Here is a 13685-nt window from a genome sequence, read left to right on the forward strand (position 1 = left end):
CGTTAGGGTTAGAGGTTAGGGCTAGGGTTAGGGTTGGGGTTAGGGTCAGGGCCAGGTTTAGCGTTAGGCTTCGGCTCAGGGTCAGGGTTGGGGTTACGGTTTGGGTTGGGTTAGGGTTAGGGTCAGGGTTAAGATTAAGGTTAGGGTAAGGTTCAGGGTCATTGTTAGGTTTAGGATTAGGGTTAGGGTTAGGCTCAGGTTTTGGGTTAGGGTTAGGGTCGGGGTTGTGTCAGGGTTAGGGTTAGTGTCATGGTTACATTTAGGGTTAGGGTTAAAGTCATGGTTAGGTGCAGGTTCAGGTTTAGGGCTAGTGTTAAAGGTTAGGGTTAGGGTGAGGTTTTCGGCCAGTATCAGAGTCAAGGTTAGGGTTAGGCTCAGGTTTAGTGTTAGGGTTAGGGTCAGGGTTAGTTTCAGAGGTAAGATTAGGGTCAGGTTTAGGTTTAGAGTTAGGGTCAGGGTCAGATATAGGGTTCAGTCAGTGTTAGGGTTAAGTTTAGGATTAGCTTAAGGGTAAGGGTTAGGGTTAGGGTGTAGTGGTAGGGTTAGGGTTATGTCGCAGTTGAGATGGACAAACAACTATTATTGCTACAAGTACATTTTTATACAGTTTTACCAAGTCATGTGTTTCTTCACTACTGGTTAAAAGTTACAGCCGTAACATCTCATTGCCTAAGTTGCTATCATCAGCGTTCCTTTTCTACTCCCTTCTCTCTCACAGGTACATCCCTTCTCTCTCACGGGTATATCCCTTCTCTCTCACAGATACACTTTAATGGCTCCGGATACTCCTTTACTCCCATGTCTCTCACGGGTAAACCTTAATATCTTCAAGGCTGATGTCTGTTCCCATACCTTCTGTCAGGGAATCCACGGACTCACCATAGTTTCCCACAATTCCCTCTTTTTGTATTTGTGCTAAGAAGATTGCCTTCATTGTCCGCTGCAGGGACCTTTGCGGCAGAAAAATCACTCATGGCAACTTTAGTAACACAACTACAACAATCATCAGAACAATCAGTCCCATTTTCACTACTGAGAACAACCACCCTGAGAGCCCCCAGTCACAGTTTGTTTAACCAATCCCATCCATCATCAACCTGTAACTTTTGTACTTCCTCTTTCAATAATTGTATACTTTTATGGGTTGACTCAGAGTGATCGGACAAGTTCATACAGGACATAGCATCAAAATCTTCACACCCATGTCCTTGAGCTAATAACAAGAACTCTATTGCAGCTCTATTCTGCAGTGTAGCATGTCTTACAGAATCTACATCTAACAAATGTCCACTGAAAGCCTTAGAAGGTCTGTTAGTTTGCTTAGCTAGCCAACATCCTAATTTTTCTAAAGTATTTAAAGCTTGAGCTGTGCCAACACCAGGTACAAGAGATGCTAAAACCCTTAATCCCGATCCCCAAAGACCTACATTATCATCACACTATGACTTATATCTATGCAGAAAACGTTTTTCCCGTGTTGGTCTTCTGTGATCTACTAACGTGGATGCATTGGGCATTAAGAGAGTTAATTGTCCCAAACTACAAGGTCCTCCAACAGCATTAGAAGGAATTCCTGGCCAGGTTCTATCTCCAGAGAGCAGAAATACACCGTACGGGAGTTTTCGGGGTTGCTGTCCCACATTGTTAACGACACCCCTTGGATTCTTCTGCGAGGCATTGCACCAGCGAGTTTCATTTCGATAGTCATCAAGAGTAGCATTAACATTTTGCAGTTTTATCCAGTCATGCTTTAACATATTGTCCTGACACTTTTCACAAGTCAACTGGATACAAGCGTCCATAGGTACAGATCCCAGCAATTCCAGTTCCTGTGGTTCAATGTCCATTTCTGGGAGACAATTAATGCAAAGTGCCACGTTGGTATTATTACAGTTTGGTGCAACGTCTTTGCACTGACCACTACTCTGAAACTGTTGTGTGATGCCGCTGTAGTCATCAAGGGGGATGCCAAGCAAGCACGTGTGGAACGGGTTTTCCGGAGATGCCATTGCTAGGCATATGGAGTCCTGGCCAGTCATGTTGGCTAAAGTAAGCCACATTTTAGTCTTTTCTGTGCAGGCAGCCAAAATGCAGCAGCCGCAACAATCATCATTAGGAAGGCAACACAGGTTTCACATTTCATGCAGGTAATCATTGCCCATCCTGCTCAGCTTCAGTTTTGGGAGAAAAAGCCTCATTTCAGAGTGAGGGAAGGGATGAAATGGAAGAAATGGAATGATGAATTTTTTTCCCAGCAAATTGGGGGAAAAAAGAGGGGAAAAGGCTGGTGGGGGAGGGAACTGGACAGACTAGTGATACTGGAAGGCATTTATTCCCTGCCCCACCCCCAGCAAGATTTGGGTTAAATCCGGGTGGTTTTAGGAATGTTTTTGGAGCCGTTTCCTCCCCACCTCCAGTGCTGCTGCTAAGAACACCCAATATTTTTATTTTCATTTAAAAGGAGGAAAGTCCAAAGAAAAAAAGGGAGGTGTTTTGTTGGTGGTTTTTTTTTTTGAGCTTTTGAGCTTTTCTTTTGTTTCGTGTAGCAGTTTACACCTTTGGACAAGAACTGTGACACCGATCGGCCTGCAGCTTTGCCAAACGTTATGCAAATCTTTAATATTGCAAATTTAATATTACTGCAAATCTTTAATAATGCAAGCGTTTGCTCAGAGCTCACCGGGGCAGGGGTGCGTAGGCGGGGGGCATCACCCGCCGAGAGTAGTTGCGCACCCAGGGGTGCTGCAGCACGTCCCGCAGGGGCAGGCGCTGGGCCGGGCTGCGGCGCAGCAGGCGCGAGATGAGATTGCAGGCACCCTCGGGCACGGGGGGCGGGAAGTGCAGGTCCACCTGGCGGGACACGGGGGGACTCAGGGAGCCCAGAAATAGAGGGGGCACAAGGACACCCCCAGCCAGCACTGGGGTCTCTGGTCCCCCCCCAGCCGTGGGTCTCCCCCCACAGTGAGACTCGGGAGTGTGGGGCAGGGGCTGTGTATGTGGAGCCCCCCAGATGCTGGGGTCCTGCCCAGCCCTTGGGTTCCCCAGCAGCATGTGGGGCAGGGGCTGCTCCCCAAAAGGAGGGCCCCCATGGCAGGGGGTTTCGGGGGGACCAAAGGCAGGGTCCCCCTATGAGACCACAGCATGTGAGGCTGGGGGGTGCTCTGGGGTCCTTGTGGGTCCCCAGAGGTGCTCCCCAGGTGGGTGGGGGTCCCTAGGGTGCAGTCCCCACCTTGGTGATGCGGCGGTAGGTCTCATTTTCGGAGGGGCTCTCGAAGGGAGGCTGCCTGACCAGCAGCTCGTAGCAGAGCACCCCCAGGGACCACAGATCCACCTTCTCGTCGTGCTCGCGCCCCTCCACCATCTCGGGGGGAAGGTAATCCAGCGTCCCGCACAGCGTCCTCCGCCTGGGGGGCACCCGATGAGGAGACACCCCCACGTGTTCACGCGCCCACCGCCTCTCCGGAGGTACACGAATGCAGCTCTGCGTTAGGAGGAGCAGCCTCCTGGCATGTCGGGGCTCCCGGGGGTGCTCGGGACTCATGCGTCACCCTCTCCCCCAGGTTGATGACACCATCCCCATGGGGGATTTAGTCCCTGTCCCCACAGGGTGCCCCATGGGGGACCTCCCAGAGAGCCCCCCCAGCCCTATAGGGACCCTCCCCAGGTCATACCGGAGGGAGGGGGCGTGCACAGACCACCCGAAGTCGTCGATCTTCACCTCCCCCATCAGCCCCAGCAGCAGGTTCTCGGGTTTGACGTCCCGGTGGATCACCTTCTTCCCGTGGCAGTACAGCACCACGTCTGCCACCTCCTCCATCAGCTGGAGGAGAAAAAACGAGGGGGTCGGGGCACCCCTAAGGGTCTCCTAAATGCTCCTGTGCCATCCCGGGCTCCTCCACATCCTCCCTGGCTGCACATGGGGTGGATGCCATGGTGGGGCAGGGAACAGCTCCTCTATTACCTGGGGGGAATTCTGGGGGCTCAAGGCACCCCCAAACTGCTCAGGGGACCCCCATGCAACCCCAGGGTCCCCCACTGAACAGAAGGTGGCCACTGTGGCTGGGGCAGCAGCTCCTCCAGCAGCTGGGGATAGGTCAGGACACCCTCAAACTGACCAGGGGGTGCCCCGTTTTGGGGTGACCTGACCGTGGTGGTGCAGGTGGCATCGAGGTGGCCTTGGCGCTGCAGCTCCTTGTAGAGCTCCCCCCCGGATGCATATTCCAGGATGAGGAACACCTGCCGCTCATCGTAGAAGTAGTTGTAGAGGCGCAGGATGTTGGGGTGCCTGAGGGGAGGGGGGACAGACACTGAAGCCCCAGGACCGCCACTACCACCACCCCAGGGGTCTTCTGGGACCCCTCGATATCACGCTTGGGTCCCCAGGATCCCCTTACTGTCACCCAGTGGGTGCCCAAGTGCCACCTCATCAACCCAGGGTCCCCCCAGTGCCACCCACCACGACCCAGGGGGTCCTCTGGGACCCCTCGATATCACACTTGGGTCCCCAGTATCCCCTTACTGTCACCCAGTGGGTCCCCAAGTGCCACCTCATCAACCCAGGCTCCCCCACCTCATCAACCCAGGGTCCCCCCAGTGCCAGCCACCACCAGCCAGGGTCCCCAGGCTCCCCCCGGACACCCCATGCTTCCTGACTGGAGGTGTGCCATGATCTCGATCTCTCGCCGCATCTGGTGCTCGATTCCTTCCTTCTCCACCTGGGACTTGAAGAGGACCTTCAGGGCCACCAAGAATTTCGTGGTCCGCTCCCGTGCCAGGTAGACGCTCCCGAACTTGCCCTTCCCCAGTGGCCGCCCGATCTCAAAGTCATCCAGCGTGAACGTCCGTCTGCAGGGTGGGGGGCAGAGACACATGATAGCAGGGGCACCAGTCACCCATGGGGGCACCCCATCATAGGGGGAACACCCTACCATAGGGGGGACACCCAGCACCTGCACCCACACATAGTCAACACCAACCCCATTGTCACCACCAATGCCCAGGGGTCACAGGACCACCGCACTGTCACCCATGGGGTCTCTGGAATGCCCCCCCACTGTCATACTGGGGGTAACTGGGCCCCCCAATGCCACTTGAGGTGTCCTTGGACCCCCCACGATCACCCCAGGGTCCTCAGGACACCCCGCAGTGCCACCCACCATCACCCAGGGGGTCTCTGGGACCCCCCCACACTTATTATACTTGGCTTCCCAGGATGCCCCCAGGACCTCCCCACTGTCACCCCATGGATCCCAGGACCACCCCCCCATTACCCCAGGGTCCCGTCAGTGCCACCCACCATCCCCCAAACACCCAGAAGGCCCCAGGACCTCCCCCACCCCCCAGGGGGGTCTCTGGGACCCTCACACTGTGGTCTGCAGAAGCTCCCCAGGACCCCCCCCCACTGTCACCAATGGGTCCCTGGCACCCCCTCCCCATCACTCCAGGGGCTCCAGTGTCCCACATCACCCCAGGGGTCCCTGTTTCCCCCAGACCCCCCAGCTCTGCCCCCACCATCACTCACTGGGGAGGGGGAGAGGCCGGCAGGGCAATGGGGCTGCAGGGGCTCGGCTCCTGGGTGGGGAGGGGGCTCAGCTGCGGGAACACCCACACACACCCTGGGGGCCCCCCAAGGACCCTCCTGTGGGACACAGGCGTCCAGGGACCCCCAAGTAACACCCGCGCCCCCACCAAGGGACCCAGGCATCCGGGGCGCCTCAACTCCTCCCCATGGGGCTCTGCCCGCCGGGACCCTCCGGGGAGGGGGGGGTCACCCCAAGACACCCCTGCGGGTATGGGGGACCGCAGCATCCTCCCCAGGGACAGGACACCCCCAAAAAAGGGCCCGGGGGTGCCTGAGCGCACTCTCCTGGGACGGTGCCACCCCCAGGGATCAGGACACCCCAGGACACCCGGAGACTCCCTCCCAAGGACAGCCCCCCACAAAGGGGTTTGGGGCGCTCCGAGACTCCCCCCCCTTCCCGGGGACGGGGACACTCCAGAAAGGGCAGCGTCACCCCGAGTGCCCCCGGGGGGGACACCCTGGCAGGGGAATGTCGCGGGGCAGGGGGTGTCACCTCGGGCAGGCTGGACATGCCGGGGTCCGCGTTCTCCTTCTGTGCCATCCTAGGGGTGGGGAGGGGACACAGCGTCACCACGGGACCCCATTCCCCTGGGACCCCAGACCCCCGGGACCCCTATTCCCCCGGGACCCCCATTCCCCCGGGACGCCCGATCCCCCGGGACCCCAGGCCCCCGGGACGCCCGATCCCCTGGGACCCCAGGCCCCCAGGACCCCAGACCCCCGAGACCCCAAGCCCCCGGGACCCCCGATCCTCCGGGACCCCCATTCCCCCGGGACGCCCGATCCCCCGGGACCCCAGGCCCCCGGGACCCCTGATCCCCCGGGACCCCCATTCCCCCGGGACGCCCGATCCCCCGGGACCCCAGGCCCCCAGGACCCCAGACCCCCGGGACCCCAAGCCCCCGGGACCCCCGATCCTCCGGGACCCCCATTCCCCCGGGATGCCCGATCCCCCAAACCCCCAATCCCCCGGGACCCCATTCCCCCAGGACCCCCATTCCCCCAAACCCCCGATCCCCCGGGACCCCCAGCCCTCCGGGACCCCCATTCCCCGGGGACCCCAGACCCCCGGGACCCCCATTCCCCTGGAAGCCCAGACCCCCGGGACCCCCATTCCGCCGGGACCCCATTCCCCCGGGACCCCAGACCCCGGCAACCCCCTTTTCTCCAGGACCCCAGACCCCTGGGACCCCCATTTCCTCGGGACCCCAGACCCCCGGCACCCCCGATCCCCTGGGACCCCCAATCCACCAGAACCCCTGATCCCTGGGGACCCCCATTCCCCCGGGACCCCAAGCCCCCGGGACCCCATTCCCCCCGGACCCCATTCCCCCGGACCCCCGATCTCCCGGGACCCCAGGCCCCCGGGACCCCCATTCCCCCGGGACCCCAGACCCCCGATCCTCCGGGACCCCCAATCCTCCGGGACTCCCATTCTCCCAGGACGCCCGATCCCCCGGGACCCCCAGCCCTCCGGGACCCCCGATCCCCCGGGACCCCCATTCCTCCGGGACCCCAGACCCCCGGTACCTCCATTCCCCCGGAACCCTCGATCCCCCGGGACCCCAGACCCCCGGGACCCCCATTCCCCCGGAACCCTCGATCCCCCGGGACCCCAGACCCCCGGGACCCCCATTCCTCTGGAACCCCCATTCCCCCGGGACCCCATTCCCCCGGGACCCCGGACCCCCGGGACCCCAGACCCCCGGGACCCCATTCCTCTGGAAACACCATTCCCCTGGAACCTCCATTCCCCAGGGACCCCAGCCCCCCGGACCCCATTCCCCCGGGACCCCCGATCCCCCAGAACCCCAGGACCCCATTCCCCCGGGACCCCCATTCCCCCAAACCCCCGATCCCCCGGGACCCCCAGCCTTCCGGGACCCCCATTCCCTGGGGACCCCATTCCCCCGGGACCCCCATTCCCCCAAACCCCATTCCCCCGGGACCCCCAATCCCCCGGGACCCCCATTCCTCCGGGACCCCCGATCCCCCGGAACCCCATTCCCCCGGACCCCATTCCTCCGGGACCCCCATTCCCCCGGACTCCCGATCCCCCGGGACCCCAGGCCCCCGGGACCCCCATTCCCCCGGGACCCCAGACCCCCGATCCCCCGGGACCCCCGATCCTCCGGGACTACCATTCTCCCAGGACGCCCGATCGCCCGGGACCCCCAGCCCTCCGGGACCCCCGATCCCCCGGGACCCCCATTCCCCCGGGACCCCAGCCCCCCGGACCCCATTCGCCCGGGACTCCTGATCCCCCAGAAGCCCGGGACCCCATTCCCCTGGGACCCCCAGCCCTCCGGGACCCCCATTCCCCGGGGACCCCAGACCCCTGGGACCCCCATTCCCCTGGAAGCCCAGACCCCCGGGACCCCCACTCCCCCGGGACCCCAGCCCCCCGGGACCCCCATTCCGCCGGGACCCCATTCCCCCGGGACCCCAGACCCCGGGGACCCCCTTTTCCCCAGGACCCCAGACCCCTGGGACCCCCATTTCCCCGGGACCCCAGACCCCCGGCACCCCCGATCCCCTGGGACCCCCGATCCCCCAGAACCCCCGATCCCTGGGGACCCCCATTCCCCCGGGACCCCAAGCCCCCGGGACCCCATTCCCCCCGGACCCCATTCCCCCGGACCCCCGATCCCCCGGGACCCCCGATCCTCTGGGACTCCCATTCTCCCAGGACGCCCGATCCCCCGGGACCCCCAGCCCTCCGGGACCCCCGATCCCCCAGGACCCCCATTCCCCCGGGACCCCAGACCCCCGGTACCTCCATTCCCCCGGAACCCTTGATCCCCCGGGACCCCAGACCCCCGGGACCCCCAATCCCCCAGAACCCTGGGACCCCCATTCCCCCGGGACCCCCATTCCTATGAAACCCCCATTCCCCCGGGACCCCATTCCCCCGGTACCCCGGACCCCCGGGACCCCAGACCCCCGGGACCCCATTCCTCTGGAACCCCCATTCCCCCGGGACCCCAGCCCCCCGGACCCCATTCCCCCGGGACCCCCGATCCCCCATTCCCCTGGGACCCCCAATCCCCCGGGACCCCCATTCCTCCGGGACCCCCGATCCCCCGGAACCCCATTCCCCCGGACCCCAGACCCCCGGTACCTCCATTCCCCCGGAACCCTCGATCCCCCGGGACCCCCAGCCCTCCGGGACACTCTGTCCCTGGATCCCCAACCTCTCGGGACCCTCTGGACCCGCAGCCCCTGCTCCCCTCCCGCCACCGCCTCCAAACCCCGCCCCTCGGCTGGCACGCCGCCCGCCCATTGGTGCCCGCCACGGACGGCCCCGCCCCTGCCACGCTTATGCCGTTTGTCATTGGCCGGCTACGCCGCCCGCCCGGCGGGACGGGCGGGAGCTCGGCGCTGATTGGCTGCCGGGCGCGTTTGCGGGAGATACCGTGGTTTCCCGCGGGGTGCGGGCGGGCAGGAGCGGGGGTGAGGCTGCTGGGCAGAGAGCGGCCGTGCGGTTAGAGAGGGTTGAAAGTGGAACGGCAGGGCCAGCAGCTTGGGTTGGGCAGAGGGAAACTGAGGCAGCGCGGGGAGTGGTGCGAATGCAGGCTGCGGAGCTGAAATAAACCGCAGCCTGGGTCTCTTGCACGGCTCACTTTGGGGGAAATGATGAGTCTGTTGCACGGCTCACTTTGGGGGAAATGATGAGTCTCTTGCACAGCTCACTTTGGGGGAAATGATGAGTCTGTTGCATGGCTCACTTTGGGGGAAATGATGAGTCTCTTGCACAGCTCACTTTGGGGGAAATGATGAGTCTGTTGCACGGCTCACTTTGGGGGAAATGATGAGTCTCTTGCACAGCTCACTTTGGGGGAAATGATGAGTCTCTTGCACAGCTCGCTTTGGAGGAAATGATGAGTCTCCTGCATAGCTCACTTTGGGGGAAATGATGAGTCTCTTGCGCAGCTCACTTTGGGGGAAATGACGAGTCTCTTGCACAGCTCACAGATGCACCTGGCATTAAGTAAAAATCCCCTTCAGAGGTTAAATAAACCACAGCTTTGGGGGAAATGATGAGTCTCTTGCACAGCTCACAGATGCACCTGGCACTAAGTAAAAATCCCCTTCAAGCATTTAATTTTTTTTTTTGGTTGTTCATTACTACTTTAAGTGAAGTGCCTGATTTCATTTTAATCCCTGCCTGGGTAGGGGCACTTTCTGCAGGAGCGTTGGTGTTAATGTACCAGAGGCCTGGGTTCAATAGCCTCGAGTATGTACTTTTTCAAAAAAAACCTTGCCATTTAATGATGAATCCTCTTCTAGTTGTTGCCTTGTCATGATTTCTAGAGACTCTGCCTGTTTTTCTCTTCCCCCTTTACCGCTAAAGTTGTGCTTTGCTCACTAATAGCTTACAATTACGTGTTGATCCTGGAGAGCGTCGAACATGCCCGAGGAAAGCTGTAAATAAAGTGAAATTGGTGATTTATACAGTACAGTGATATCGACTGCATCTCTAGTTTTCAGTATTTTGTTCTGAGTGGCATTTGGGGAACGTAGAACAGGAAAGCCCGATGGCAAGAATTTGAAACTGACTAGAGGGTTGTGAGGTTTTTTTAACAAATTTAATTGGACTGTGGAAATAATTGTATAGATGCCACAACGGTAAAAAATATAACAAGATTTGCAGAAACTGTTGTCAGCCGTAATAGGAAAAAATGCGGGAGTAGCTTTTACTTTGGTTTAAAGGAGGTATTCCAGAGCTAGAAATGGAGATGAAGCTTTGTGTGGGAGGGAGATCAGCTCAGCACTGGGGAAGCTTCTTTTCCCTGGGTTTCCTGCAGCAGAGACTCAGGCACGGATTCCAGAAATTCTTCTAAAATAAACAATTTATTTGCAAGGTGCAGTGTAGAGCAGCTCAAGCTGCTGCCTCCCAAAGAGGGGAGAAAAAGCCTGGGACAGTTCTGCCCCCATGGTTACTTAAATAATCTAATCTCGAATTCTGATAATGTTCCGCTAACTTTCTGACAGGAGCGGGTACGACCCTCCCACGTCCCGTCCATCAGCCGCAGCACGCTTGGCCAGGTGTGCTTGTTTTTTTCACCTGGTTTCCCGTTTTATTTATTTTCTTTTACATCTATTTGTTCTAAACATGACACAAAATGAATGGGGCAAAAGAGAAGAACTGGAAAAAGTACGCTGGGCCTGATAGAGACACTTAGAAAATAAATATTTATGCACTTGCCACAGTAATTATCCACATTTCTTACAGGTCTATTCTAATTATATACTGATAATTTATCCGTTTCCTTCAATAGTTTCACGAAGGAATATGCCCGGAAAATATTTTATCCTGAAAAATATATTATATATTCCAGTAGTATATTCCTGCCCGCAAAGAAAAGCTGCTCGTACAGTTCATCTGAGGATTGTCGGGCTGAAAGACACGATTTAAATACAAGTTTCCAACAACAAGCCGGAATAAGTAACGCAGTGTTAGGGAATAGGCTGCTGGAGCTTATCAAATTACTGAGGATACGGCTTCGTACAGAACCTGGTGCGAAGCTGCTGAGAGATGCGGAGAGAAGGAACAGAACAGGTCTGACCGCGGGCGAGACGCAGAGGGATGTTTTGCCCGTTGCAAACGACTTTTTTGTTTCTCCGGCCGCGGGTGCAAAATAGGACCTTGCAGGTCGGCGCTGACCGACGGCCCCGTCTGACGAAAACGAGGAGATTCAACGGAGAACAGGGAGAGCCCCGACTCGAACTGCGCAGTTGGCCCCGAGGGACGCGCAGGGGCTGGGGCTGCCCGGGGTATTTCTGCAGAGGGTCCCTCTGCGGGACACAGGCAGCTCGGGGTGCTCTACGCGGTGCCCTGCCAATCTCTTATTTGGGAATGATTTCTGGAATTCACGCCTCAGGTTTTAGTTATTTTTACTTTTAAAATTTTTTTTTTATTTATTTTTATTAAATTTTTATTATTTTTATTTGTATTATTTATAATATTTTTATTATATTTATTTGTATTATTTACTATATTTTTATTATTTTCATTTTTATTATTTATTCTATTTTATTATATTTATTTGTATTATTTATAATATTTTTATTAATTTTATTTGTATTATTTATAATATTTTATTATTTTTATTATTTATCATATTTTTATTATTTTATTTTATTATTTATTATATTTTTATTAGATTTATTTTTATTATTTATAATATTTTATTATTTTTATTATTTATCATATTTTATTATTTTTATTTTATTATTTATTATATTTTTATTATTTTTAGTTTTATTATTTATTATATTTTATTATATTTAGTTTTATTACTTATAATATTTTTATTATTTTTAGGTTTATTATTTATTACATTTTAATTATATTTATTGGTATTATTTATTATATTTTTATTAATTTTATTTGTATTATTTATTATATTTTTATTATATTTATTTGTATTATTTATTATATTTTAATTATTTTTAGTTTATTATTTATTATATTTTTATTATATTTCGTTTTATTATTTATTATCTATTTTTATTTTTCTTATTTATTATATTTTTATTATTTTCAATTTATTATTTATTATATTTTTATTATATTTAGTTTTATTATTTATTATACTTTTATTTTTATTTGTATTATTTATTATACTTTTATTATTTTTATTTTTCTTATTTATTATATTTTTTTTTTTTTATTATTATTTATTATATTTTTATTATTTCTATTTTATTATTTATTATATTTTTCTTCTATTTATTTTTATTATTTATTATCTTTTTATTATTTTTATTTTATTATTTATTATCTTTTTGTTCTATTTATTTTTATTATTTATTATACTTTTATTATTTTTATTTTTATTTTTTATTATATTTTATTATGTTATTATTATTTTAATGTTTTCCTTAATTTTTCAAATATTTTCATTTATTAAATTTTAATTTATGCAAAGCCCTAACTTGCGCGCTTTGTCTCCACCCCCAGCCTCCCTGAATTCCAATCCAACTAAAACAAAACCAACAAACCCGCCAGATATACCAACCCCCCCCCATAAGCCCCAGAGGTGCTGCGGCCGCTGTGATTTCCCTCTTCATCAGGTCTGCGTGTTGCGTTTGGTAAATTCTCGCCTGCCTCCTGAGATGGAATTCAGCCCTGCAGGTCTCTCCTGTTTAACCAGAACGCCCGAAGTTAAAGTCCCGAAAGAAAACTAACACCTAATGTAGATAAATCTCTGGTGTGAATTGTCCTACTTCTCCCTCAGCAGCTCCTCTCCTCTGCTTAAATCGCACTAATTCATGCACTGATTATACACTAATTGCACTAATTAAAGACAGATCCAGTTGGCGAAGCTCTGAGTTCTATCATTTCTTCGTTTAGTCTCTACAGAACAAGTGACTCGGTAATGGAATCGCTAAATAAACCCATGAAGCGACCGGGAAGGAAAGGTGGGTTTTTTTTTCCGAACAGCATTTTTTTCCCTGTGTTGACTTTTGACTCGTACACAAAATGAGGATACTTACCTCACACTGAATTTTGGGTCGCATTATGTGATCCTGCACTTGAGGAGGAGAAATCGGTGAAACAGAAGTGAGCGTGCTTGTAGAGGTAACCTCCAAAAAGTGTCACCTGCCCCAAAAAAACCCCACAAACCCTTTTTTTATTATGTGGCAATAAAACAGTTTTCTGGAATATGAATTTCAAAGAAATTTCAAATTCAAAGCAAAAATTCAAAAAAATTTCAAAGACAAGCGGTCTGTAGAAGCGACCTAGGGACAGTGGGAAATGCTGCACGCCTGGACCGTGCCAGAAGGATTTTAAATGTCACTCTGTCCTTTCTCTGTCTCCCTTTACGGTAAAACTCGCTATTCCTTAAATAAAGGATTTTCTCCTATTCCTCGGGATGCGCTCTTGAATGATGTTAAGGTGGGAGAAAATCTGTCATGTAGCCCGTGTTGTTTTCCGATATTAAACGCGAAACTTCAGGGCAGACTAAAGGCAACAACATCTACTTATTTAGCAAAGGCGACTTCGCCCCCTTTTAATCTCACAAAGCAAAATGCAGGAAAGAGGTGAAGCTCGAACCCGACCCTTTTCCTCTGGGATTACCGCGATGTAATTTAT

General features: G+C 53.7%; 1 protein-coding gene across 1 annotated transcript; it reads right to left on the reverse strand.

Moving 5' to 3' along the window:
- Positions 1-2676: 2676 nt before the first annotated feature.
- On the reverse strand, positions 2677-13108 carry LOC135988713 (aurora kinase C-like). Its single transcript, XM_065634880.1, has 12 exons — positions 13085-13108; positions 11152-11312; positions 8822-9043; positions 8066-8117; positions 6590-6666; positions 6015-6123; positions 5522-5592; positions 4654-4845; positions 4147-4285; positions 3672-3820; positions 3230-3404; positions 2677-2850 (listed from the first exon to the last, which is right to left on the reverse strand). Exons 1-12 carry the CDS (start codon positions 13106-13108, stop codon positions 2677-2679), a joined length of 1545 nt encoding a protein of 514 aa, XP_065490952.1.
- Between the last annotated feature and the right edge of the window lie 577 nt (positions 13109-13685).

The sequence above is a fragment of the Caloenas nicobarica genome, chromosome 4 (genome assembly GCF_036013445.1).
Source record: "Caloenas nicobarica isolate bCalNic1 chromosome 4, bCalNic1.hap1, whole genome shotgun sequence".
In the NCBI taxonomy this organism is placed as follows: domain Eukaryota; kingdom Metazoa; phylum Chordata; class Aves; order Columbiformes; family Columbidae; genus Caloenas; species Caloenas nicobarica.

Coding starts and splice junctions, on each gene's coding strand:
- LOC135988713 (XM_065634880.1), bottom strand. CDS start 13,108: ATGCGACCCAAAATTCAGTGTGAG. Junction 4,846..5,521: donor CCGGCCTCTCCCCCTCCCCA/GTGAGTGATGGT, acceptor CCCACCCTGCAG/ACGGACGTTCACGCTGGATG. Junction 3,405..3,671: donor GTGCACGCCCCCTCCCTCCG/GTATGACCTGGG, acceptor GGTGCCCCCCAG/GCGGAGGACGCTGTGCGGGA.